The sequence below is a fragment of the Heterocephalus glaber genome, unplaced genomic scaffold, assembly GCF_053883595.1.
Source record: "Heterocephalus glaber isolate CG9 unplaced genomic scaffold, H.glaber_assembly_v1.0 deba00001472, whole genome shotgun sequence".
NCBI classification, from domain to species: Eukaryota; Metazoa; Chordata; class Mammalia; order Rodentia; family Bathyergidae; genus Heterocephalus; species Heterocephalus glaber.
The window spans coordinates 28,451,581-28,478,933 of record NW_028258315.1 but is presented as its reverse complement, the minus strand read 5'-3'; the positions used below and the strand labels follow the sequence as shown (position 1 = coordinate 28,478,933).

The 27,353-nt window shown below is 40.3% G+C and overlaps 1 protein-coding gene across 2 annotated transcripts in view; it reads left to right on the top strand.

Moving 5' to 3' along the window:
- The window catches only part of Pcnx2 (pecanex 2), a 226,460-nt gene that overhangs the window by 81,296 nt on the left and 117,811 nt on the right, over nt 1-27,353 (top strand). For both annotated transcript variants that reach the window (XM_087181900.1, XM_087181901.1), the window contains exons 16-19: nt 13,712-13,821; nt 14,689-14,785; nt 22,729-22,821; nt 23,682-23,832. In XM_087181900.1, the coding sequence (XP_087038026.1) occupies nt 13,712-13,821; nt 14,689-14,785; nt 22,729-22,821; nt 23,682-23,832 (451 nt within the window). The remainder of the gene's footprint in view (nt 1-13,711; nt 13,822-14,688; nt 14,786-22,728; nt 22,822-23,681; nt 23,833-27,353) is intronic.

The window sequence follows — 27,353 nt, the reverse complement described above, 5'->3', positions numbered from 1 at the left end:
ACGCACGCGCGCACACACACACACACACACACACACACACACACTGTGGTCCAGGTATCTTCCAGTGGGAATGAAATAAACTAATATCACATGTATTTCTGGATCTTATAAACACCAGTATTTAATTTTTAAACCACAGGCATGCCGGGGGTGGTGGCACATGCCTGTAATCCCAGCACTAGAGGAGGAGGCAGGAGAATCACAAGGGTTTCGAGGCCATCCTAGAATATATAGTGAGACCTGGTCTCAAAAAACCAAAACAAACCAAACCAAAACCAATAAACCACAGGCACCTCTTTGATAAAATAAAAATTAAAAGCAAAGGAGTAAATAAAAATGATATAAATTTCAGAGTGTTCTTAGCATATGATCACTTTTAAAATACCTTTTGAAAAAGACTCATTTCAGGTCTTATTAAACTTATCAATGCTGTGTCAAAAGACAATTGTTTACTTAGCTTCCCTTCATGGAAGAGAAGGATTTCAGCATCTTTCTCTCCCAGTCCATCACAGCTTGGTTTCTCTGGAGTAATCAGTGGCATAGTTCCCTCTCTTATCCCTTCTATCCCTTCCATGTGGATCGTTTCTTTTAGAAATGTGTGAGGGGAGGGAGACGGGGGGGGGCTGAAGAGGAAGGCTTCTTTCTCTAAAACACGCATGTAGTTCATGTGCTCCTGATGACCCTGTTTGATACCATGTTCATCCTGTTTTGTACAACAACAATTATATAATTCGTTAGTATTTCTGGTGTTGTTTTTAAAGACATACCTTTCTTTATACAGTCCCAAGACCTTGGGTACTTCATTCAGGAAAAGTATCAGAATGGATATTATCTGAGCCTTTATATTTCTTTTTTTAAAATTAATTTTATTGGTACATTTTTAGGTATACAATATAATGACATTCATCATTGGAAATTTGCTCCTTTACATAATCTCTCTTGGTTCTTATTTTTTCCCCATTCCCCTGACCTCCCTATTTGCAAATGCTTTGTTTCCATTTTTTCATTTTCTCATATTAATTCCATTCCCTTCTTTCCTTTCCCCTACCCCTCCCACTTCCCCTTCCCCTTTGCCCCTTTTCTTCCTATTTCACATTATCTATTATACCTTTTAGTCCTTATTTACACTCTCAGTTTTTCACACTAGAGAAACTATTTGGTATTTACACATGTGTGTTCTGTTTATTTCAATTAAGAGATGGCCTCAATGTGCATCCATTGAGCTATAAATGTCTCTAATTTCTCATTTTTTATGGCTGATTAGAACTCCATTTTATAAAAAACCCACATCTTCTTTATCCAGTCTCCAGGTGACGGGCAATTGGGCTGCTTCTGAGTTTTAGCTATTACAAATTGTGGTGCTGTGAACATGGGTGCACATATTTCACATCCTTTCAGTTTTGGGGGAAGATACCCAGCAGGGGAATAGCTGGGTCAGATGGGGGTTCCAATCCTAGTTCTTTGAGGTAGCTCCATACTGTTTTCCACAGTGGTTGCACCAGTCTACACTCCCACCAGCAGTGGAGCAGGGTTCCTCTTTCCCCACAGCCCCGCCAGCATTTGTTATTGGTTGATTTTATGATAGCAGCCTTTCTTTCTGAGGTGAGGTGGAATCTCAGCATTGTTTTCATTTGCACCTCTTGAATAACCAGTGATGTTGAACATCTTTTCATGTGTTTATTTGCTGTTTCTACTTCTTTGTCTGAGAAATGTCTGTTCATTTCAGAAAACCGTTTTTGGATTGGGTCTTTCAGTTTGGGAGGTCTGATTTTTTAAAGTTCTTTATAGATTCTGGATAGTAGTCCTTTATCTGAGGAGCAGCAGGTGAAGATTTTTTCCCACATTGTGGGTTTTGTCTTCACACTGTTGGTGGCTTCTCTTGCTGTGCAAAGCTTTTTAATAAGAAGAGATCCCACTTGTTGATTGTTTGTGCTAGTTCATGGGCAACTGAGGTTTTGTTCATAAAATCTTTTCCTACAGCAGTGTCTTCAAGAGTTCTATCTAACCCCTGTTCCAACCAGTTCAGCATTTCTGTTTTAATATTTAGATCTTTAATCCATTTTGATCTTAATTTAGTGCATGGTGAGAGATATAGCTCTAGTTTTAATCTTTGGCAAGTTGAAACCAAGTTTTTCCAGCACCATTTATTAAAGAGGCTATCTTTCCTCCAGTGAGGGTGTTTGGCTCCTTTGTCGAAGATGAGGTGGCTGAGTGTGTCTGGAGTTGTTTCTGCATCTGCTAATCTGTTCCACTGCTCCTCAGGTCTGTTTCTTTGTCAGTACCATGCTGTTTTTATCATATTAGCTTTGTAGTATAGTTTTCATTAGGTTGATTCCTAGGTATTTCAGTTTTTTGGATGCTATTGTGAAAGGAATTATTTGCCCTATTTCTCTCTCAGTGAGTCTGATATTCGTGTAGGGGAAAGCTATTGATTTTTGTGTGTTGACCTTGTATCCAGCTACTTTAATGAATTTGGTTATAAGTCTAGAAGACTTTTGGTGGAGTTCTTAGGGTCTTCTATATAGAGTATCTTGTCATCTGCAAATAATGACACTTTGAATTCTTCATTTCCTATCTTTAATCCTTTTATTTCTTTCTCTTGTCTAATGGCCGTGGCTACTGTTTCCAAGACTATATTGATCAGGTGTGGTGATAGTGGACATCCTTATCTTGTTCCTGATTTTAGTGTGAAAGATTTCAGTTTTTGACCATTTAGCATGATATTAGCTGTTGGGTTTTCATAGATGGCTTTTATCAGATTGAGGTAGAGACCATCTATTCCAATTTTGTGGAGGATTTTTTATCTTAAATGCATGTTGGATTTTGTCAAATGCTTTTTCTACATCTATTGAGATGTTCATATGGTTTTTGTCCTTGGTGCTATTGATACAGTGTATTACATTGATTTATTTGCACATGTTGAACCATCCCTGCATCCCTGGGATGAATCCCACTTGGTCAGGGTGTATGATCTTCTTGATGATCTTCTGCATTCTGTTTGCCAGTATCTTATTAAGGATTTTTGCATCTATGTTCATTAGTGAGATTGGCCTATAGTTCTCTTTTTTGGGTGGGTCTTTCTCTGCTTTGGGGATCAAGGTGATGCTTGCTTCCAGGAGTGAATTTGGGAGTATTGCTTCCCTTTCAATTTCATTGAAGAGTTTATGCAATAGTTGCAGTATTTCTTCTCTAAATGTCTTGTAGACTTTGGCAGTGAAGCCATTAGGACCTGGGCTTTTCTTGGTAAGTTTTAAATTACGTTTTCAATTTCATTGATTGATATTGGGTTGTTTGGAATTTTAAGTCTTCTTCGTTCAACTTTGGTAATTCATACATATCTAGGAATCTGTCCTTTGCTTCTCTGTTTTCCATCTTATTGGCACATAGGTTCTCAAAGTAGGTATTGGTGATCTGGATTTCTGCTGGGTCCAATGTAATTTCATCCTTTTCATTCCTAATTGCATGGATTTGGGCCTTTTCTTTTCTTTTTCTGATAAGATTGGCTAAGTATTTGTCAATTTTACTTCTTCTTTTTAAGAACCAACTCTTGGCTTCATTGAGTTTTTGTATCGTTCTCTTAGTCTCCATTGCATTGATTTCTCCTCTGATCTTTATAATTTCCTCCTTTGTATGAGCTTTGGGTTTGTCTTGCTCTTCTTTTTCTAGAAGCTTGAGGTTCAGCATCAGGTTGTTTAAGTGGCCTCACTCTACTTTCCACATGTGACTATTCACTGCTATGAATTTCCCTCGTAAGACTGCTTTTATTGTGTCCCATAGATTCTGATATGTTGTATTGTTCTTGTCATTTAATTGTAGGAACTGTCTGATTTCTTCTTCAATTTCCTCTGTGACCGATTGGTTATTCAGTTGTTCAGTTTCCATGTGTTTATGTAATTCTTGCCGTTTCTTTTGCTATGGATCTCCAATTTCATTGCACTACGGTCTGATAATATACAGGGGATAACTTCAGTGCCTTTGCACTTACTTAAACATGTTCTATGAGCGAGTATGTGGTGTATTGTGGAGAACAACTTATGTGCAGCTGAAAAGAATGTGTATTCTGATTTTGTGGGGTGGAACACTGTATACATCTGTTAAATCCATATGTTCAAGAGTTTGATTGAGTTCTAGTATTTCATCACTTATTTTTTGTCTAGTTGATCAATCTATTTGTGACAGTGGGGTATTGAGTTCCCCCATTACTATTGTATTAGTGCTTATATGATTTTTTTCATGTCTGTTAGTATTTGTTTTATATAGTTGGGCACACTAGTGTTTGGTGCATATATATTTATGATTGTCATCTCTTCCTCTTGGATTGTTCCCTTTACAAGGATGCAGTGTTCTTCTTCATCTCTCTTAATCAGTGTGGGTTTGAAATCCACTTGATCTGCAAAGAGGATATCTACCCCTGCTCTTTTTCGGGTTCCTGTTGCATGGAGTATTGTTTTCCACCCTTTAACTTTCAGTCTATGAGTTTCTTTTTGAATTAAGTGTTTTTCTTGTATTCAGCATATTGTTGGCTCTTGCTTCTTGACCCATTCTGCCAGTCTATTTCTTTTGATTGGTGAATTGAAACCATTAACATTGATGATTATAACTGATACGTATTGACTTATCATTGTCATGACTTTTTCTTTTTGTTGGATTCTCCCCCTTTGCTTTAATTTCTTGTCATGCCTGATGGATTCATTCTGCTGGGCTTCCTGGGGTTGTGATCCTTCTTGTCTTTTCCTAGGATATTGTCTAAATTTCTTTTGAGTGCTGGTTTGGTATTCATGAAGTACCTAAGGTGCTCGTTGTCATGAAAGTATCTTATTTCTCCATCAATTTTGAAAGATAGTTTTGCAGGGTGCATCAATCTGGGTTGGAGGCTGTTTTCCTTTAGGGCTTGGAATACATCACTCCAAGCTCTTCTTCCCTTGAGGGTTTACATTGAGAAGTCAGCTGTGATTCTGATGGGTTTTCCTTTGTATGTGATTTGCTTCTTTTCTCTAAATGCTGATAGAATTTTGTTCTTCTGTTGGGATTCTGGAATCTTAACAATTATATGCCGATGTGTAGATTTTTTTTGATCAAGCCTAGTTGGAGTCCTATATGCCTCACTTATCTGTATATCGCATTCTCCCCCCGCCCTGGGCTTGGGAAGTTTTCTGCCATTACTTCTGTGAACAGTTTTTTTATGTAGTCTGCACTCTCTCCTGTTTCTTCATCGACTCCGATCAGTCTTATGTTATTCTTCTTTACATTGTGTAGCAGCTGCTAGATTGATTTCTCATGGTCTCTTACTATTTTAAAGAAATTTTTCTTTTCCTGGCCACTAATTGCAATCTTATCTTCTATATCTGAAATTCTGTCCTCACATTGGCTCATTCTGCTGTGTAAACTTTTAATGGAGTTTTTAATCTCCTGGAAATCTGTTTGCATCTGTTTTATGGATTCCATTTGTTTCCTGTGTTGGGATTCCTTCATGTTCCTCAGTTCCTCTATTTTTTAATCTGTGTCCTCTCTAGATTTATTAATCATGTCTTGCACTATGGGCACAATCTCTGCTTTTATCTGAGAAATTATTTCTGCTTTCATTTTTTCCAGATCATCTTTTGTTGCCAGTTCAGGGAGTCCAGGTGGTTGAGTATCAGAGTGCTCCATCTTGTTTTCCTTTGGGGTTACTTTAGATTATCTGGAAGTCTGGTTTTGAGACTTGTTTCTGTGCCTTCTCATTTCAACGGGTGGGGATGTGTGTGTGCTTCTGGTACCCTTGCAGCTCACCTCCTCAGCGCTGGGGGTGGCTCTGCTCCTCAGTGCTGGGGGCGGCTCTGCTCCTCAGTGCTGGGGGCAGTGGTACAGCAGCCCAGAAGGCTCACCTCCTCCTCGGCTCTAGGGGTGGATCTGCTCCTCCTGAGCCTTTATATTTCTGAAAATATTTCTCTTCTGCTCTTTGATTAAAATCACTGCCTATAAAATTTGTGACTGACAAATTTTTCATGCAAGAACCTTAATGTATTGCTTTGTTTTGGTTCAGTAGTTGGTTGTTTATTATTCATTCATTTATTTTTGAAATCAAGTTTAAACTTCAGCTTTTAAAAATACCTGTTTTCCCAGCACTTTGGGAAGCTGAGGGAGGAGGATCTCAAGTTAGAGCATGGACAACCTAGAGATCCTGTCTCAAAATAAAAAGTTTAAGAAAAGGGTTCAATGTCTAGGCCCTGGGATCAATTTCCAGTACTGAAAATAAATTTTCATTTGGCAAATTTGTAATCATATAAAGAAGCTTACAATCAGTTAATTTGTAGAATATCTCCAACGACTCAGAAAATTCTCTCACAGCCCTCTGTAGTCTCTTCCCACCTTTTGGCTACTAGTGATCTGATTTCTTTCCTTGAAACTTGTTTGGAATCAAAAGTACACTGTCAAGGTACAGTGTATCCACAATTGAATTCAGTAATTTTAAGTGCACGGTTAGATGCATTTTGACAAATGTATATAGTCAAGTAGTCACCATACAATTAGGAAACATAGCAGCTTCACCATCCAGAATGTTCCTTTATAGTTAGTTCTCTCTCCATAGAGCGTGTTCATTTATCCTGAGATTGAGAGGTCAACTATAAGTCTGCATTTAGCCTTATAAAATGTTTGAAGCAGAGTTATCTGTCACTTCCTCTGGCTGATATCCTCTTTTCTCATTATCCACTTCATTCTTGTTGGATGAAGGTTGTGCCTCCAAGAATAAAGTTCTGTGTCTTTCCCTCCTTTCCTGTTTCTGTCATACCTGGCTAATGGCCCAGTCATGCTGGTAAACAGGCATTAAGAAATTCCGCCTGTTAACTTCTCAAGTCACTGTGAGATTGTTTGGACTGGAACCTCACCTTCCTGCCCCTCAGTCTGCTGAGCTCTGTACTATCAGATCACTTCTGCTTATTCCGATCATTGACTTAGGGTGAACCTTTGTCTCATGCCTCCTGTTTTTGAGCAGCTAAAGTGCATTTGATGTGAATAATTCACTGATCCCAGTCATAATTAAATCTATAGAAAACACAATAGTCTTCAGTCCTAAGAATGTTTTCTTTCTATAGAGGAACAACTTGTGAGCCTTCCTGAGGGGAAGCTGTATCTTCTGAGAATCTCACTTCACACGAAAGAGACAAAGCCTCATTCTTACTATCTCTAATGCTATGAAAAGTAACATGCATTTGTTTGTTACATGACCTTTTTTGCAAAATCATAGAGTGTTTAGAAACTTGAAGAATTTGGTATTGAGACAGAAATTTTCTGGGGCTTTAGCAGTTGTGGGTCAGGGTGCTTCTTCCCTTTCTCCCCAGTCTACCTCCTTTTGCACATGAGACACACTAATTAATGGCAGCTCTTTCCCTCACCAAGGTCAGGCCAGCCTTGGGCTGTCCAGCCAGTAGTGCAGGCAGCCCGGTGCTCACTACTCAGACCTGGCCCCATGGTAAGCTCTTTATTGTCCTGAGCTGAGCCTTTTATTTCTGCTCTCCATTCTGTGCAAGACATGTTCGAGGGGAAAGTAATTGTTGGATGGGAAGAGAGAGAGTCCATTGTGAGAACAAACTGCTGTCTCTCTGGAGGACTGAGCACTTCAAGGCTCTGGGGTTGACCCTAGTGTTGGAGCAGGTTTTTGAGCAGGTGGAACTGAGGTACTTTGGCAAGGTTTATTTCCTCTCAGGGAGGCATTGGCTTCTCCTGCTCAGCATAGACCAAGCATCACTTGTGACAAATAGTATAGTGTGTTGTAACAAAATGTTAATGTTCTAATTGAATTTTGAAACTCATTTTGGTAAAAAATAGAGCAATTTGCATTTTTCTCTTCTCATTTGTAAGTCCTGTGTTTCCTAATGGTCTCAGATCGACTCTACTCTAAGAGGCAGCACCTATTAAATGCTGTGAATTGAGTGAATGTGGTTAGCAAACTCACAAGGGGGTCCTTAGATAGAAAGAAAAGCTCACCCATCTTAACACAACTCCCACTGACCCAAAGCTGTGATTCCACTTCTTGTTTAACGATGCTTTTGTTTATACCTTTTATGCTTACTTTTTGCTTTAATTTTTTTCCTTTTCACCTCTGCTGCCTTGAGATGGGTTGATGGGTCTCTGTGAATAATTTCAACATGTCAGCTACCCAACCAGCAATGTATTTCTCTATGTGGGTATATGTATTTACTACCTTTTGATTTTTATTATTCTTGCTTGGTGGAAGTAGATTGAGGGATATGCATTAATTTTTCCACTCTACAATATTAATTAGGAAAGGAAAATTTGATTCCTCTTTTAATTTCATATTCTCTTTGACTCCAAGAGAATATGAAGATGATAGCAAGTAACGTACAAATGACCTCCCTCACTAACTTAAATATCTGACAGTGATACACAGAAACAACCAGAATATTTGCTCCCTGGAGAAATGGCTGAGTAGTTAATTAACTAGGCTTTGTATTTGTCTGGATAAATCATGATTTCTATTTTTTATTATCTTTTACGAAGAGATTCTACTTTATTAATGGCAAGGGGACCCAGAGGTTGGAGCACATTATTATAATTTAATGTTCCCCAAGCATCATTAATGACAGCTTGTCAAATGGTTCGCCCCATCTTTCTTCCAGGTACTAAAAGGATTATAACCTATAACATTGGCATTTTCCCTGCATTCAGATTTAATACCTAAGAGTAGATATAAAACATTCATAGCTCTAGAGTATATTTAGCACTGGAGTGGATCTTAGGTATTATGTACTCTAGTCCCTTCACGTTATTGTTCAAAATGAGGAAACAGCTCCAGAGAGACACCAAATGACACGCATCAGATCCCAGACCCCAGGTCTGAGTCTCTGCAGTCTCCCTTTTGTGCTGTCTTCTTAGCACACTGGAAGTGTAAATATATGTGTGCCACCAGAAGGACAATTCCCAGGATATCCGATACCTTGCCCATCTAGGGGACTTTAATTTACAAAGTAATTTCCCAAATGTTTTCTTGTTTGCCCTTTATTATATCCCCACTTAATGGACAAGGAAGACATTAACATTACTATATTCCAATGGCAGATTTGAAGCAGAGAGCTTTTGCTGTTTGCCTGAGTGCACACACCTCATTTACACTTTTTTCCCCATTGTAAAATGGATTAGTAAAACCGAACTCATAGGGGTGTCCTGAGAAGCAAATGAGATTGAATGGATAATGCATATTGAAATAGGGGTAGAGTTCTTATTAATGGTGTTATAGGCTGAATTCTGCCGATGCCCAAGATCCCGTCCCTGGTGTGCTCCTCTGAATGATTTCATCCTGAGTGTGGGCAGGATATGTGAAAAGGAAGGGGCCATTCCTGAGACATTGTCTAGATGAGGCAAAGGGATTTCATAGGTGGAGTTAGGTCCCCAATCAGGTCACTTTTATTTAAATTAAAGTTTAACTTAAAAGGAGATCATTCTGGGTCAATACAACCTAGAAGAAGGAGCCCTTTCTAGGGTTGGGGAAACAACAAAGACCTTTCTGTGTTGACCTGGAAGAAGAATGGCCATGTGTGAGGGGCCATATGGCCAGGACCTGAAGGTGGCCTCCAGGAGCCAGAGTGGGTCCTAGCAGTCAACATGAAAGCAGGGACTGCAGTCCCCCAGTAGCTGGGACCTGAACTTTGCCAACCCCTAGGACCTTGGAGAGGACTCAAATCTCAGATGAGATCAGAGGACCAGACAACACTGATTTCAGCGCAGCAAGCCCCTGAGCAGAGAACCCTGCCATGCCCTATGGGGACTCCCGAGGAAACCTGAGACAATAAATTTGTGTGGTTTTAAGTCTCTGATTTCTGGTGATTTGTTACATGGCAACAGAAAACTAAAATATATAATAACTATTATTAGCATAAATAGCTGTTGCTTATGATGATGAACAAGATGGTGATAATGGTAATAGCAGTAAAAGTTGAAAATAAAGCTTGAGTTTTAATTCACTTTACTACAGATTGCATTTTATGGCTAGAATTGTGTCCCTTTTAGCCACAAGGTATCATAAGCTTTTAGCTGTCTGAATAATTAGGAAAAATCTGTGCTAGTGAGAAAGGAAGGAAAAATGGATCTTAGGTATCTAGCTGGATGTCTGCCTAGCCTCCCTTCCTGGATTGTTAAAAAGTATAATTAGCTGGACTCCAGGCACACACCTACCATCCTAGCTACTACTCAAGGAGGATTATAAATTTAAGGCCAGATGGGCAACTTAGCAAGAGCTTGTCTAAAAAAAAAAAAAAATACATATTGTGTCCTAAATCCAATTAACACTGGATGGTCATGATCTTCAAATTTATTTAGGAAAACTTTGACAATGGCATTTGGCACTAATTTGGGAGAAAAACAAGAAGAATAATGACAGCTCAGAAGTTGTTCAAAATGGAATCACAACAGTCAGCTGCAGTTAAGACATGGACTCAGGTTTTGGCAGTGAGCAGAGGGAGTGCCCAAGGTCAAGTCCAGGAAATACAGTGCAAGTTGGCTTTTCACTAGGGCCTAATGACTGTCTTGTGTGAAGGGAAAGGTGCAGAGGGGCAGGGTTTGTGGAGGCGAGTGTCCCCGGCCCAGGGATGAACCATGGTGTTGGGGCAGTGGTAGGGAAGGAGGCCTGTCCCTGTGATGAGGCAGAAGTTGGTCCTCGGTCCTCTTTTCTAGAGTCCCATGGACAGTATTATCCCCTTCATGTTCATTCCATGAATTCCTGTGTGTACTCACTTCCCATGAGAAGTACAGATGTTCACCACAGGATATGGGAAAAGTAAAAGCTCTGGTTTCTCCTGCACAACTCCACTGACACCTATACCTTCAGGACGCCCTAAAAGGTCAAAGTGGCAATGCTTAGTATGAGGTCAATGAAGTGACTGCATAGGCAGCTGGGGTAATGGCCATGGTTATTTGTGCATACTTTCATTGCTCCCAGCTCGACTATGAACACCTGAAGTCAAAGGCCACAATTTTTCTCTGCTTTGTTTTATATCCCATTTGCATAGTCCAGCGGGTGTCACATAAAAGGTGTTGTATCAAATTTTGGACTGAATAATTACCAGTAACTTGGAGAAAGTCCAGGACAAAGAGCAAATGTCATTGTTTTCAAAGAAGTATGCATATTTTGTGCGTGTGTGTGTCTGTGTGTGTGTGAATCTCTGTGTGTGTGTTTATCTATACAGGTAGACTTGGATGCAAGGGACCCATCATCTTGTCCTGCTAGCTAACAATCTCATTTTTCTCCAGCATCTATTCCTAAAAGTGAAATATTGTTTCTTCTCATAAACACTTAGGGTTTTCCACCAAGAGGAAAAACAAAATGAAATAAAAAGATTCTGCCGTTAGCATACAGTCTGACTTGTCACATTTGCTAACGTGCCCATACACATGGTCAGCAGGTCACATCCTGACCACTGTGGTGAGCTGGCCGCAGTGTGGCCACTGGCAGCCCCTTGGGTGTGCCAGAGCTGTGAGGAATTCTACTGAGCAGCTACTCAGTGCTGGGGAGCCCAGAGCCTAGGGTTTGTCCCTCACACACGCACACCTGCTCCTGCATGCCTGTTATGAGCCACATGTGAAGTGGGAACAGAGAACACAGTTCTGGCACTGGGTGACACTTCTGATCTCACTGAAATTCTAAAATTCTACAGGTACAGAGCTTCTCTTACTTAAAGATGAGATTCATGTCAAAAATAGACCTAGAAATAGGTCTATTTCTATCAGGTCACGTCTATCAGAATCAAAGTGATAAGATCTAGTTATTATTTTAGGATTATGAAAATCTGAATGTCAGAAATGCCTCATGTTTAATGGGATAAGAAAAACACATTTCTATTTCTTCAAAGGGAAAACATTTATGTCTGATCTGAAAGGGATAGCAGAGTGAAAATTGACCTGTTTCTGTTCACTTTATAACCAGACTCTGTTTGTCTGCCTGTAAATCCCATCATAAGAAACATCTAAAATTTCTAAGGACAAAAATGCTGAAACTGAGATTCTTTCCAGAGTGTGTTTTTACATAAAAACAAACTGCCCTATGTGCACGTTCTCATCAAAATGATTCCCAAATGCATATGAAATCCACCACAGAATTGGACTATTAGACAGTTTTATTTCTACCTTATAAAAATATTTCAAAACCTGTGGGAGTTTTATGAAACCAGTGCTCATCAATCCATATCAGTCCCAATTTAGGGGCCCATGAGACACATCTCAGAGCAATTAGGGCTGTTAATTTTGAACCAAACCGTCACAGAGTGTATGCTTCATTATCTGTGGGTGATAGATTATCTAAACCCTGATCCTCCTCCAAAATCTTTGTGAATTTGTGGGTCCATACATCTGTGTGTGTGTGTGTGTGTGTGTGCATGGTAAATAAATAATATGTCTATAAAATGAAGACTAATACATACATGTTTCAAATGTAAAAGTTTATTTTGAAGCACCACTAAAAGTACCAGTCCATACTCCTCTCCTGGCTTCTACTTCTTGTAGAAGTGAAGCTGTTTGAGCCCTGAGCTGACTCTCAGCTGCCACACACGGGGCATTTAAATGTCTGGTTCAAAATCCCTCTTTGTTCAGCTGTTCTCTTCTTCCTCAGATATCAGTGTTTTCTTTACTGTTTCCAGGTAAAGGTAAAATAAAGTAGCCTCAAATGTATTTTTTTAGCCATAGCTCAGCTGTACTGGCTCCTCTGCTCTAACCCTCCACCCCCACTCCCATCACTCTGAGTGTGTGGGGCACCTGCCCAAGGGGTCTGGACAGGGACCGTCCCAGCCCTGGAAGGGTCAGAGGAGTGCACAGTGCACAGCCTCGACAGCAGGATAGCAGGAGAGGAATACAGACACAAAGCAGAGCCAGTTCATCTTGTTGGGCCCCTCCTTCCAAGTCTGATTTTTGCAAAAGGATTCTGAATTAATTCCTTTTTTTTTCTTGAGACAGTTTCTTACTATGTAGTGCAGGTTGACCTTAAACTCACTGTGTAGCCTAGCCTGGCCTGGAACTCAAGGTGATCTTCCTGTTTCAGCCTACTGAGTGCTGGAATTATAGATGGAATTATAGCCACACCTGGCTCCTACTTCCTTCTTTTTTTAAAAAAAATTTTTCCTGATACTGAAGACTGAGCCCAGGGCCTTCATACTGAACAGCACTCCCAGCCTTTCTGAGACAGGGCTTCACTAAGTTGCTAAAGTTGCCTAGGTTGGGCTCAAACTTTCAGTCCTGCTACCTCAGCCTCCCAGAGTGCTGGAATTACAGGTATGTACCACCACTTTGGCTAGAATAGTACCTTCTTAGACTCAGTTGATTTTCTTAGTAGAAAGAGCACACCCCTGCCTCCCCCTCTCCCTTAAACTTTTATTCCATGAACTACATCAATGTCGTTGGACACCTGGTGACATCACAGCCGTCATGACATTCCAGCACAATACACGACTCACATGTTTGTGGTAATGCTGGTTTGGGCAAACCTATTTCTTGGCCAGTCACACAAAGCACAGCACTTGCCTTTCCATAGAGCACATAATATTCAATAATGATAACTAGCGCTGCATTACTCGTTTATGTATTTACTGTGTGATATCTAGTATTATAGATAATTGAAGCAGCTGAATACATAGACATTTTCTTTGCGTGTGATGGGGTGACAGGTATGTATGGCAGGAGAATGCAGTCCCAGGCCTCTGGCTCAGGCTGTCTTCTCCTCTTTCCTCAGGAGCCTTGGAGCACGCAGCACATCCCGGCGCTGTTTTCAGCCTTCTGCGGCCTGCTGGTTGCATCATCTTACCATCTAAGCAGGCAGAGCAGTGACCCGTCCGTGCTCCTGTGAGTAGCCCTGTACAGTGGCCTCTTTCCCATGCTGTGGGTGCCATTCCTGCAGCTCTGGCTGCTCCCTGGAGTGGGGACTCTGCCTTGGGCACTCATTACACATGCTGGTCACTCACTGCCAGTGGCCTTGGGTCAGGTGAGCCCAGGGATCCTCTGAGTGCACCGAATCCTATCACCTTGTGGAGACCAGACTTGTACCTCTGAAAGGAGGTTTGTATTTTTTTTCTTTTCTTTTTGTTTCCTTTCACTTTAAATGAAGATATATGTTAGAGTTTCAAAATGCATTAATATAATCTTTAGTCCCTTGAAAGTATAAATATATACTTGGGGACTGGAAATCCTACATGATGTGGAAGTAAGTTTCAGGTGTTGATCGCCTGTGAGTTGTCCAGACTTACAAAAGATTGTGACTGAAGATAACTCTGTCTGGGGGCTGGAGACACTACAATTTGGGGCTGCTAGGATGCATTAAGATGAAAGACATAGAATATGGTGATAGGAAAAATTAGACATGGTTTGCACAACTTTTAGTGTCAAATGTGTTGCTAGGGTGTTGACTCCTGCTGGGACTGTTTGTGAGGAGGGAGCCCGGTGGGCTGCAGAAGAGGACACCCTGCTCCTGACAGGCAGGTCACCCATACCCCTAAGGTACTAGACTGATGTCATTAGGAAGAAATTTAAAAATCACAGCCTGATCTTCAGAAGCTCTTGCCTGTGTACCACTTGTTACTGTGAATTTCGGAATGGAGAGAGCACTTGCTTTGGTCATTTGTGGGTGTGAAGTCTAAGGAGAAGTTGTTGATGTCTACACTGTCCCAGGCATGTATTTTAAAAGGTAAAACCAGTATGTTTTTCCACTTTTAGGTCTTTTTTTCAATGCAGATTTTTTCCTAAATTTTTACATCCAAGCCTGGAAGAGTCGTCCACAGACCCTCTCCCCCAGAAGATGAAGGATTCGGTGGTGAGACACTGGTATTTCATAGCCTGTTCTTGTGGGAGGGACTCACTTGTCAGCTGAGCTGGAGGTCTCGGGCTCTGGCTAGATGGGCATGAGAAGGACAGGGCAGGAGAAGGCACCTGGTAGTGGCCCAGATCTGGCATGCAGGCCATTGAGCTCCCAGCCAGATGCAGACCTTTGGAGCATCTCAAAGGCAGATGCTTTAGGCCCTTGGCACCCTTGGTTTTTAGCAGTAGCAGCTTCCTTGGATATTATCCCAAACCATGCTCAGTCAATTATGTCATTGCTGGCACCCACCAGCAGGTAGGCTCTACACAAATAAAAGCTTGCCGTGTAAACATTCAGCCTACCTGCACTCCTGCTGGGCTCTATACGCAGCTCCTCCACATCATGCCACAGCCTCACATGGGCTTGCAGCACCACTCTGAGGGTTTTTGATTCAAGGTTGACATTTGTATAACTCTTGCTAGAGCCCTTGGGCTTACAGTGGTGTGGCAGAGAAGGGAGTGACCATATTGGCTGGAACACATACTGGGTAGAAAAGGTAGGAAGTAGTGAGTCCTAAGGTTGTTTCCTATGCACCAGGAAAATGGCTCTGGGCTGTTTTAAACATCCTTTGAGCAGATATGTCACCTTTAGCATCTACTTTCATTAATACCTAGAAAAGCGATGCTCATTGGTTTTGTAAGCTCCCATACATTAGACTATTGAACTTGAAGCAGTCTGATGTCTTCAGTTGATGCTTTTTCTGTGTGTTTTAGGAATGACAGATAAAAGGAACAGCAGTCAATGGTCTGTTGACTGCATCTTCCTGCAGCTAGGAACTGTGTCTCCTAGGTTTGGTCCACAGAACCAGTGCATGACTCATAGCAGGCAGTCAGTATATTCCATCAAGTTTACCCTGATGAGTTGCATTGATGAGTCTATCATTTCAAGACAATGTACAGCCAACATGATCGTATTTTTTAAAATGCATCATGAGCCCTGAGAACCTTTGGGTGTGGTCACAATTCAAGCTAAACCTTTCAGGCTTCTTTGTCATTACAAGGGGATCAAGGGACATATTGATGAATACAAGGAAGGGTGTAGGGCCAGGGATTTAGCTCAGTGGTTCCGCTGCCTGCCTCGAAAGCACAAAGTCCTGAGTTCAATCCCTGGTACCAAAAAAAAAAAAAAAAAGAAGGGTGTGGCTTGTGAATTTTAAAAGTAAAGACACATTTTAAAGCAGGGTAGGAAGTGAAGGTGCTGGGGGTGATAAGGTGGCAGCAAGGGGAGGAGAAAGACATTGATATTCAAACATAGCACCCGCAGCCTGGCTGCTTCTCATATTTACACCAGGAGATTTTGGCGGGGAGATCAAACCGACATTCCCAGGCCAGTTTCCGTGAAACCGTACAGTGGCCCCAAAGTCTCCCCGTGGATAGCTGAAAAAAGCTGTGTCCTCCCTCCCCCAAGTCTTCCTTGATTTTGACTAATGAAGATGCCTTTCCACTTGCTGGTTTATTACAGTAAAAAATAAGATATGAATTTCCAATAAATATGACAAGAAAGTTGGCTAGTAGACCCTGACTTCATTTCATTAGTATAATTAAATGTGATGGGTTAGGTGTCTCCTTTCCTGGTTTTCATATCTTTTGAAATGCTTTGTATAATGCAGAGCATTACTTGTTAGGTGATCTAATATGATGTCTGTGTTCATTCTCTGAAAAGTCTGTGATCTAATTATAATATTTTAATGGGAATATCAAATTCAGCTTTTACAGGTTGAAATATTACACCTTTTGTACCACAGTGGAAATACAAAATTTTCCTCCTTGTTTTCTCTTATGGTGCTTCTCTGTCATTCTTTCTGCCCTCTTATTTTCTGTCTGTCTGCCTGTCTCTTTCCATAAATTTTGATTTGAATGAGAAGCCCCTGGGAAACCTCCTTAGATGGCAGTTTTCTCACCCTCCCTCCACCTTTTGAATCTCAAGGCCAGTATAGGGTCTGGGGATTTGTATTCGGACCAGAATGTTCTTCCGGGGCTTCTGCACAGAGCGTCCACACACTGCACCTCTAGAAATGTTGATCTGGAAAGAGCATAAGGAGTCATACACTCAAAGCTCATAACCAAAATTTCTTCCTCTGTCTTTTTCCATATGCCTTGTCCACATAGCCTGTCAATTTTCACCCTCCCTCACTCATCTTCATCTGTGCCAACATTCTTCATCATGTTTACATCAGTCACGTTCATTCTGTTTAACTTCATTGCTAGAAATCCACACTTTTAAAATAAAAAACTCCTAATTTTTATGTGTAAAATTCAGACAGCTTCTTCTAAACCATTGCTTGTAACATCTAGCTTTTCCCAGTTCCCAACTTGCTGTCCAAACCTTTTGGGTGTGGAGTGCTGGAACTTCTTAGGCTTCAAAGAAGGAGTGAGTATGAGGTGCTAGACAAATGCCATGGCACATTAAAAATGTTTAATATACTAAGGAAGAATATGCTTCATGGTTAAACATACATCAACTTACCATTAAAATAGAGAGCAAAACATTAACATTACTGAATATTGCTTTAGAAGTTCTGGCCAGAGTATGACAGGAAAGAGGAAAACAGGTAGATGATATTATTATAAGTATATAGAATGCACAGAAAAACTTACTAAAATCACTAATGATTAATCAGAGGATTCATAAATACCACAAGAGAAAATTTAGAAAACCAAGAACATTTTAACATACCAGAATAATCTTAGAAAATATGATCCAACTCACAATAGCAACAAATATGAATTGACAGTGGGAGTGATTTTAACAAGCAGTGTCACAAATAAAGGAAATGGCAGTGGTCTATTAAAATGTAAATGAAGCCCTGCATAAATGGCCATGGATAGATTTCACATGATTTTGGACAGGAAGACTGAGATTTATAAAATGCCAATTCCTCTAAAATAAATTTATAGGTTAAATATTGTTCAAAACAGTTCCAAAGGAATTGTAGTCACAGCATTAGAAAAACGATTCTAAGGTTTATATAGAAGAATAGCTGTTAATAGTTTAAAACAATTTGAAAGACTAGGAAAAGGGAACTTAGCACTTTGAGATAAGAGTATATTCTAAAGACTGAATAAGAACAACCTAGGAGACCTATCCAAGATTAAAGAATGGGATTAGTGGATCAGAGAAACACAGCAAGGAGACAAGTTATTTATATGAAGGTATTATGTGAAAATTAAATGTCACAATCAAGAATTGATTATTCAATGTATGGTGTTTAGCAGTGAGAGAGAAAAGAGAATTTTATGTATTAATCCCTCACAGATACCAATGTAAGTCAGAGAGGGATTAAAGAGTTTTAAAAAAAGAGAGAAGAAGTGGTCAAGAAATCAAACAGGACCTTTCCATTTCTGGTATTTGGCAGATAAATTATCATAACCAATTCTCTGCTGATTAAAAGCAAAAATTCTGATTAAAAGACCAAAAAGTCCATCTTAAACAAGGAAAAAACCTATGAGAAAACAGTAAGAAACTGTCAGGTAAGAATGTGAATCAACAGTGGACCTGGGAAGTAGGCTGGAAGCTTTTCTGTCCCACAGTCTGCCCAGTGAGGCAGGGACACTCAGAACTTGAGCCTTGTGTTTCAGCTCCAACTGTAGAGAGCACAGATTAAAGCTCAGACCTGCCAAGTGGGGATGTCCAGTGCCAGGCCAGTCATTGCCAGGCTGGGACACTGAGGAGCCACAGTCCTGGGGTGAGGAAGAGCCATAAGGTGGCAGCTCCTTGTCCTCAGTGCCAGACATGAAAGGAGCCCCACTTGAGCCGAGTGTGATGACAGGGAGAAAGGAGAATGGACACCAGACCAGCACAGTGAGGCTGCCGTGTACCACAGATGTGAGCTGGTGCAGCGCAGATAAATAACAAGCAAGTTCACATCCAAAGAGTGACAGACAGATGCTCTCCAGTCAAGATGAAGCATGTGAGCCTGAAGACAGTTGCTTGATATTATGTCAAGTCTTGTGAAGAAAGTAAATGCCAAGCTAGAATTCTGTACCCAGTTAAAATAAATATTGTGAATAAGGGCCAAATAAAAACATTTTAGGCAAACAAAAGCTGAGAGATCCTCTCTAACTATAATTCTGAAGGGTACTTTTCAACAGAAAGGGATCTTGGATAGATGATCTGATTTGCAAGAATGAACAAAGAGGAGAGCAAAAAGATACATTTGTAAATCTAAATACATATTAGTTGCGTAAGACTGTAATGAGAGTGTGTGGTTGGCTTTAATTAGTACAGTCAGTATGGAAATCAGTACAGTAGTTCCTTAAAAAACTAAAAATAGAACTAACCATTTGATCTACTTACATAACACTTTTATATATACCTGAAAAAATTAAGTCAGCATACTGTAGGAATATCTGCATACCTGTATTTATTGCAGGACAATTCACAATAGCCAAGATATGGAAACAACATCTCTTAACACATTACTCCATCCCACATTTTCTTTTTCATCTATCAGCTGATGGACACCTAGACTGTTTTCATATCTCTAAGGATGGAATATTATTCAGTCATAAAGAAGAACAAAATCATATCATTTACAGAAAAATTGCATGGAACTGGAGATCTTCATGTAAAGCAAAATAAATCAGACTCAGAAAGTTAAATATTACATATTTTCTCTCTTACATGGGATCTAAATAATTAAGGATGACTTATATAAAGGGAGACTATTAGAGAAGAAGAAAGAAATCAGGGAGGAAGAAGGAAAGAGCAAGGAGAGAATGGGAGGTGGAAATCATCAAAGTATACTATATGCATGTACCAATATGCCACATCAAAACTATTATTCTGTGTACTAATAAAGAAAAGTAAAGTAGCACTGAGAATACATGATTGCAATAGCATACAGTTTTGACAGGAAGCGATATAGACTCCAAATATTTAAATTCTTATAATTTTGGGGAGAAGAATGAAAATACTGATTAACTTGACTGATATATTTGCGTGTCAGAATGTTTGTTTCAGCTATTAAAGGACTAGAGACAGAGCATATAGCTTTCAACTCCATACAGAGGGAAAAAGGATATGATAAAAAATAGATGTTATTTGTAAATAACAAAACAAAATTGCACTCCTATGTCCCATTGTACTTAAAAGCCAATTCCCAGTGGATTATAAACTCAAATATGAGAAAACAAAATCTGAGAACATGGAGAATCCTTTTTATAGAGGAGACTGCCTTTATGATATCAAGATAGGACAAAAAAATCCAAATTCATTATGATTTTACAAATTCATAAATGATGACTTCACTTTTATCATTTGAGATCATACAGAAGAGAGATTAAACAAATAAACCCCTGAAAAGAGAACTTGTGTTCCCAGGGGAGATCCCCAGACTACACAGCCACTAACAAGGCCTTTGGCAAGACAGTGGAACAGCTGGGACACATGTGCCACTGTCAGGAATGCAGAACAACTACTGTGGAAAACAGTTGGGCATTTTCTTAGAAAGCTGAGCCTCAACCTGCCAGATAACCCAGCCATTCTACTCCTAGGTGTTTACACAAGAAAAAAGAAAGCACATGTACAGAGACATGTCCATGAATACTTGTAGCAGCTTTACTTACGTTGATAAAAACTGGGAACAACCCCAAATGCCTATCTGCAGGTGAAGAGATAAACATATAGTGGTATGTCGATACAAAGGAATGCTACCCAGTAATGAAAAGAAATAAACCTTTGCTAAAGACAACATCAATGAATCTCAGAATAATTACACTGAGTGAAAGAAGCCAGACCCTAAAATAGTACATAGTCTATGGTCCCATTTATATAACATTCTTCCAAATGAAAACAAACTGTAGTGATGGAGCAGATTAGTGGCCCCATGAGGACAGAGTACAGAGAGGAGTGGATTAGGCAAGGGCAGGAGAGGAAACCTTGGGGCATGATGAATGTGCTAAATTATCTCAATTATGATGATGGTTTTGTGGAGATATGTTAATTCATCCAGCTATGCATTTTAAATACATGGAAATTTACTTTATGTCAATTATATCTTAACAAAATATTTGAAAGTTATAATATGGCAAGGAAATGAATGGAAAGAACATGTAATCAAGAGAGAAAGGCTATAGTGATGGTTTGTATTTGTTTATGAAGCACACTGACAGAAATCACAATGGAATTCCAATATATTATCCAATTATGAAAAAATTACCAGCAATTGGAGCGCTAACGAACTTAGAAAGTTACCCTCCTGACCCCTTCCCCAGTGTTCCTTTTAACCAGGAGTCTGGTCAGTTGAAGATGACACAATTTGAAATTCAAATATTTGGGAAAATGTCAATCTTCCCTTTGCTTGAACATTCTGTACTTTTTACATGACATAAAACCTTGCCAATAAAATATAGGGAAATTAGTATATTTCTGTAGCCTAAGGATGCAGTGAATTAAAGAATTTTGCGCTGGGAGCAGTATGATCTTTTGTCAGTGTTTGGAATGAAAGCAGTACCTGAATTTTAGCCATTACTAACAGTCATATTCTGATGAAAAAAATGTCTGATCCCAAACATTTCATGGATTCAGAATTTAAAACCAGTGGCTTTCCATGCTGTAAAGTCAGATCATCTAAAATAAGATGTAAATGTAAAATAAGAAATCTAAAATAAGATCTAAAACTTTGATTCTTCTTATATTCAGTACTTGTATGTGAATGGTAAAATTTTGAGAGGAAATTCAACATGACGTTAGCAGGTAGTTGGTGAATCAACAGGGAGACTGTGTCTCTCTATCGAATGATTAATTAATCTAGCCGGGCCACGTGGACCATTTCCTCACCCACAGGCAGCTGGGGTCATCATTGCTCCGTTTATGTTCCCTTGGCTTCTTCCAGGCTCTGGCTGTTACTACAGGTAGCAAGCCAGCCATGTTACATTCAAGAAACTACATGTTTTAGTTTTTAAAAACCAAGAAAATAAAAAATGGGGGGAATGAGGATATATCTTTTGTACAAACTTCTGTGAGATAACATCTAGAAGAATTATTTAAGTAGGGTAATTCCTTTTCAGAAAGGGCAGTATAAATTTATTGGCTTCAGAATTTTCAGAAAACAGCATGATATCTTAAAATGATCAATAATTGTGCATTGTAGCTAATCTGCCTTCATTGAAAGAAGAGAATTGATGGTCACCCATGTCCCCTTTAGATCTGCCATTCAGCAATATTGTGTCCCACGAGGCTCCCAAGCCATTCTACATCGATCTGCTTTCATGGCATATGTCGGTCTAACTTTTTGTTTTTTCCCCAAGTCCTTCTCAGGCCACAGTTTTGTGTGGTGGGAAATAATGTGCAAGTTACAGAACATTTCATTGTCTGCATATGCTTTGTGTGCATACTGCACATATATTTAAGTAATTTGAAAGTGGCCCTTTCTCACACTTACTGGAGAATTAAAATGTAAAATCTGATCTGGTCCAAAACATAAGAAATGTGCAAAAGGCTTCTGTTTGGGGTTCTTAGGCATGGTCATGTCAAAACCTAAGCCTGAGATCATAGAGAAACCGTTAGTACCTCTTTGATTAGACCTCGGTAAGTCCAGGTCTCTCTGGGTAGTGTTCCGGGCATCCTGTGTCCTGTCTGGGTTTGTGGAAAAGAACTACATACCTCTTACTATATAAAACCACATCTTCTCTCTATAGTTAGTACTAATCTCCCAGAGTACATGTCCTTTCCTCTGCCCCTTCTGCCTCAGTCTCCCTGAAATTCCAACAGGAGCTAGTGAAAGAGGAGGTGTGTGGTGTGTCCAGGTATGTCTTGGGGACATGACACACAGGTGATAGATAGGCTAGAAAAGCCATGTACTGAGAGCTGATGTTCTGCTGTAGGGTTCACCAGTGACACAAAGCTGCTGAGAGAAGTGGGAAATAGCAGTCTTACGGGTGCTCTTCTCTTTGCAGAAGGACGTCCTGAGATCAGATCTTGTTGTCTGTTCGGTGGTCGCTGTCCTATCCTTTGCTGTGAGCGCCAGCACTGTGTTCCTGTCACTGAGAGTATGTGTCTCCTGGGCTCTTCCTCCCCATCATTGTCTCCTTGGTGACTGGGCTGGGACGGGACTGTGGGCCACTGACAAGGTAGACCAGCCAGGGGATGGAGACAGAATGCCAGGTGAGGGCATTGGACTGCACTGAGCACTCTGAGTAGTGTCCAGGAGGAACCTGGCTCACATTACAGGTGTGTATCCACCTGCTGGACAGGTGCTGACTTTGCAGGAGCAATGGTGCATCTCGTGGGACCCTCGGCGAGGATCGTTGGTGGTGGTAAGACTGGCTAGCAGTACACCATGAGTCGAGAGAGGTTACACAGAGCCACAGCGACTATGGGAGCACTGTTGTCAGTGAGGAAACCAAAGATGGTGGGCCATGTGGGGTTTTTGGCTTATGGTGCTTATTACAGTCTCTGTCTCTACACAAAAGTATGGGACATTTATGAACTCTATTTTCCATGGGGAGAAGCCTATTAGCTAAATTTGTTATTCCCTTTCTCCCCATAAGAAATGTAAAAATGTATTACAGTGGATAGAATTCTCCCAGCTTCTGTTTCCACAGGGCAGTTTCCCACCATCTTAGAGGCTCTCAATATGAAACTGTTCTTTAAGAATGGCATGGTGACACACATCGGGATGCTGAAGCAGGAGGATTGCAAGTTTGAGCCCAGCCTTGACAATTTGGAGACTTAGAGAAACCCTGTCTCAGAAATTAAAGTCTGAGGATGTAGCTCAGTGCAAAGGCCCTGGTTCAGTCCCTGGTACTGGAAAAAAAAGGGAGGGGGCAGTGGTATAATGCGTTATCCATGGGTATCCCTCCCCTGGCCTCTGGGCTACATAACACGATCTTGCCCTTTTCCTTTGCAGCCATTTCTCAGTGTGGTGCTCTTTGCCCTGGCAGGCGCCGTGGGCCTCATCACTCATCATCTGCTCCCTCAGCTCCGCAAGCACCACCCCTGGATGTGGGTCTCTCACCCTGTCCTCAAAAACAAAGAGTACAAGCAGCGGGAAGTGAGAGGTCAGTAATGCGGCCCTGTGCAGGAAGGGTGGTGGCCACTGTAACCTGCAGGGTGTGCACAGCAGCTTGGATGTGCTCTGGCAACAGGACTGCACCCTGCAAATGGAAAATGCAGAATAAAGAAAAGGGTGAGAGTGTGTCATACAAATATCCTAGTCAATCAGGACAAGGAAGTTGTAGGGGGTGAATTAGAAGTAAATTTTATTGAAATATTTATTGACTATTAGTATTGCAGAAAAATTAATTTCTGTTGTTCAGATTTGAAGATTATGCTTCCAGCTTATGCTGAAGCATGTTGCTTGACCTCACGCTATACTTCACACAATGTATGTTGGAGCTGGGGCAGAGACTGACCCTTAGCTCTTAGGCCCCAGACCCCTGAGTTTCTACAAACATGCTTTGTTCATCCAGATGATACCTGTATCTGTATTGAGTCGATTTTGCAGTTCCTCTGGGTGTAATAGTCTGGTAATTCTGACAACTTCAGAACTCTAGATAAGAAATAAATTCCTTCTAGATAAGGAATCTCTTGGAAATTTCTCTGTGAGATCTTCTTTGCTCTGCAGTTCTTGCGCTGTGCTTGAATAAACAAGAAAGAATGACTTATTCCTATTTTTAAGTAGATCACTGCTCACCAATGTAACCATGCTGTTTAATGCTGCCCAGGCTGAGCAAATTGATAGCCTGCTGTAACTTTTGTTGTGATGTGAGTTATCCAGTTGTCTCTATGCCCAAGCACGTGGTACTGAGGGCTCCAGGATTATAGGCTCAAAGACAGTGCAGGACTGTCATCTGCAATGTTAGTGGATTAGGGGGATGGAAAGGAAGGAAGGAAAATAATTTGTTAAAAATGAAGATACAAAAAAGACACTGGACTTACTGTCTAGTCTTTGCTTTAGTTAAGTAATTAAAATGTTTTTTTAAAAACCCATTTTGTTTTTTTAGAAATGCCCGCAAGTCTCAAAAGAAAGATTTGTCTTTTCCCATCACAAATAGGTTATATATTTTTTTCTAGATATACAGTGTTTACAAATATACATGACAGGTTAGGGACACTCATATAAGTTATAACATGACCTTTAAGCTAGTGAAAATGTATGTGTGGTATGGCATAATTTTGTAACAATCTAAAAGTTATGTTATGAAGTGATTATATATCTTTTTTTTTTTTCCTGGTACCAGGGATCAAACTCAGGACCTTGCACTTGCCAGGCAGGCACAGTGCCGCTGAGCCACATCCCTGGCCCAATTTTTCTTTTTTTTTTTTTTTTTTGGTACCATGATGGGACTTGGGACCTTGTGCTTTCAAGGCAGGTGGTGGAACTGCTGAGCTAAATCCCCAGCCCTATATATCTTAACAACATATCTTTTGAGTACAGTATTTTGAATTAGAGACAGTTTGTTAGAAATAAAAAGGAATTCATAGTGTAGTACCAGGAATAATGTGAACATCTCTATTTTTAAAATCAAAAGGCTTGGGATATTGATCTGGAGGGGAGGAGAAGAGGTGGAATTTAAAGCAAAGCTTTAGAAAATATTTTTACATTTGTCAAAATAATTTCTTGTGCTATCTATTGTCTTTGTTATGTTGTGTTTAGCAAAATTAAGACTTACAGAGTTCATATTCACTTAGATATCTGTTTATAAAGTTTTGTTTTGCAATCCTGATTACCTAAGCTACTATTGTGTATTCTTTGCCTTGCCTTTTAAAATGTTATTGTCCAGACATAATGCAGTCATTCATTATTGTTTTAATATGTTGTAAAATAATCTAAAATGTTTTGCTAAAAAAAAGACACTGGAAATTCTGTCCAAAATAGAGCACATCTGTGAGCTTTATCTCTGGGTGGTACCCATAGCTGCCTCAGTGAGAAACAGCCCAGGTGGGGAAGCAGTGGGTTGTTGGAGGGAAATCGGGCCTCCTGTCCCTGCTGCTCACATGTGGTAGAGAAGGACAGGAAGGGGAGCTTGGGGTGCTCTTCTCATGGAGTGTTACGCTTCTCACCCACAGAACCCTTGTTCTCAGCTTAAAGATCAAGCTGGGCAATGTTTTTAATGTCCTGTACAATTTCAGGTGCTACTTAAATGAAAATTATTATCATGATACAAGCTGAGAGAAGACAGACTCCAAGTGGGTTCCATGTGTAATGAGACATCCCACAATTCACTGGGAGAGAAAGTCCCCCCCGCAGCCCCCGCAGGTGGCCACTGGGGCACACACAGAGAAGCCTGAGAAGAACTAGTTTCTGCACTGTTGAGAGCCTGCTTCCCATTCAGTTTTCAATTTTTAGGAAGACTGAGTTCTGGTGAAATTAGTGGAGTGTTTAGGGTTTATTATTTTGCCATCATTGGTAAGTAGTCAGTGGAGATTTGCAGTAAGAAGCTTTAACTCTGAGAATTGCACATCTATGTGATCTATATACAAATGTGTACCTGTACTTTGAAGTAGACCTATGCCCAGACCTTTCCCTGTACCTGCATGTATACCTTCATCTTTGTGCTTTGTTCGTTTATTTTTGTGATACTGGGGACTGGACTAAGGACCTTTGTTCTGAGCTGCATCCCTAGCCCCTACCTTTTATAATTTTGAGACTGAGTCATGCTAAGTTGCCCAGGGTAGGCTTGAACTTGTGACCCTCCTGCCTCACTCTTCCAGAGTGCTGGGATTATAGGCGTCTGCCACATTGACCTATATTCATGCTTACATCTCCACCTTGACCTATATCTATGTCCACACTTTACATCCTGAACCAGACCCAGGCCTATTTCTTTACTTATAGTTATAACTATACCTTTAAATCTCCCTTTAATTATTTATACCTACATACTTAAATGCCTTAAGTGATGAAAGAGACCTTGCCAAATTGAAGGGAAGGAAAACAAGACAGAGCAGCCCTGGACTATGCTTGCTATGGCAGCTCAGAGTATGTAATTCAATGTGGAAAGAAAAAAATGGGCAGTTAACAAGTCAAGATTCTTCTTTTTTTCCTTTTTTTTTTTTTTGATATTTTTTTCTCCCCTAAATCTAACAGAGCCCAGTTCAGATTAGAATCATTTAGCATTTTAAGCCTGTGAAGACTTAGTACAAGATTCAAATACTGATGAGTGTGTCTGTGTTTCTGACTTCCTTCTTCATGGGTGGGCAGGTGGTCCTTGCTCCCTTGTGTCCGCTGGCAGTAGCTAGGATACGTCATCCTGGCTCGCACAGGCTTGAGCAGAGGCTGCCTGGATGTTCCTACCTGGCTATGTAAGCTGTCTACAAACAGGCTGAAGTGTAGCCAAGAATCACAGGTTTGACAAATTAGGCACAGAAAGAAAAATAGATTCCATTTCAAAATTATGTGTGTTGGAAGAAAAATCCAAACACACAAAATATAAAATACATCTATGTGAAATGCTGCAAGGATCTATGCCATGGCATCCTTGTCCTGAGTGTCCTTTCCTCTTCTTCCTAGTCTCTGCCTTTTAGGGATTTCACTAGCAACAAAATCACACAGGAAACTCAGGCTGTTCACAAGCCT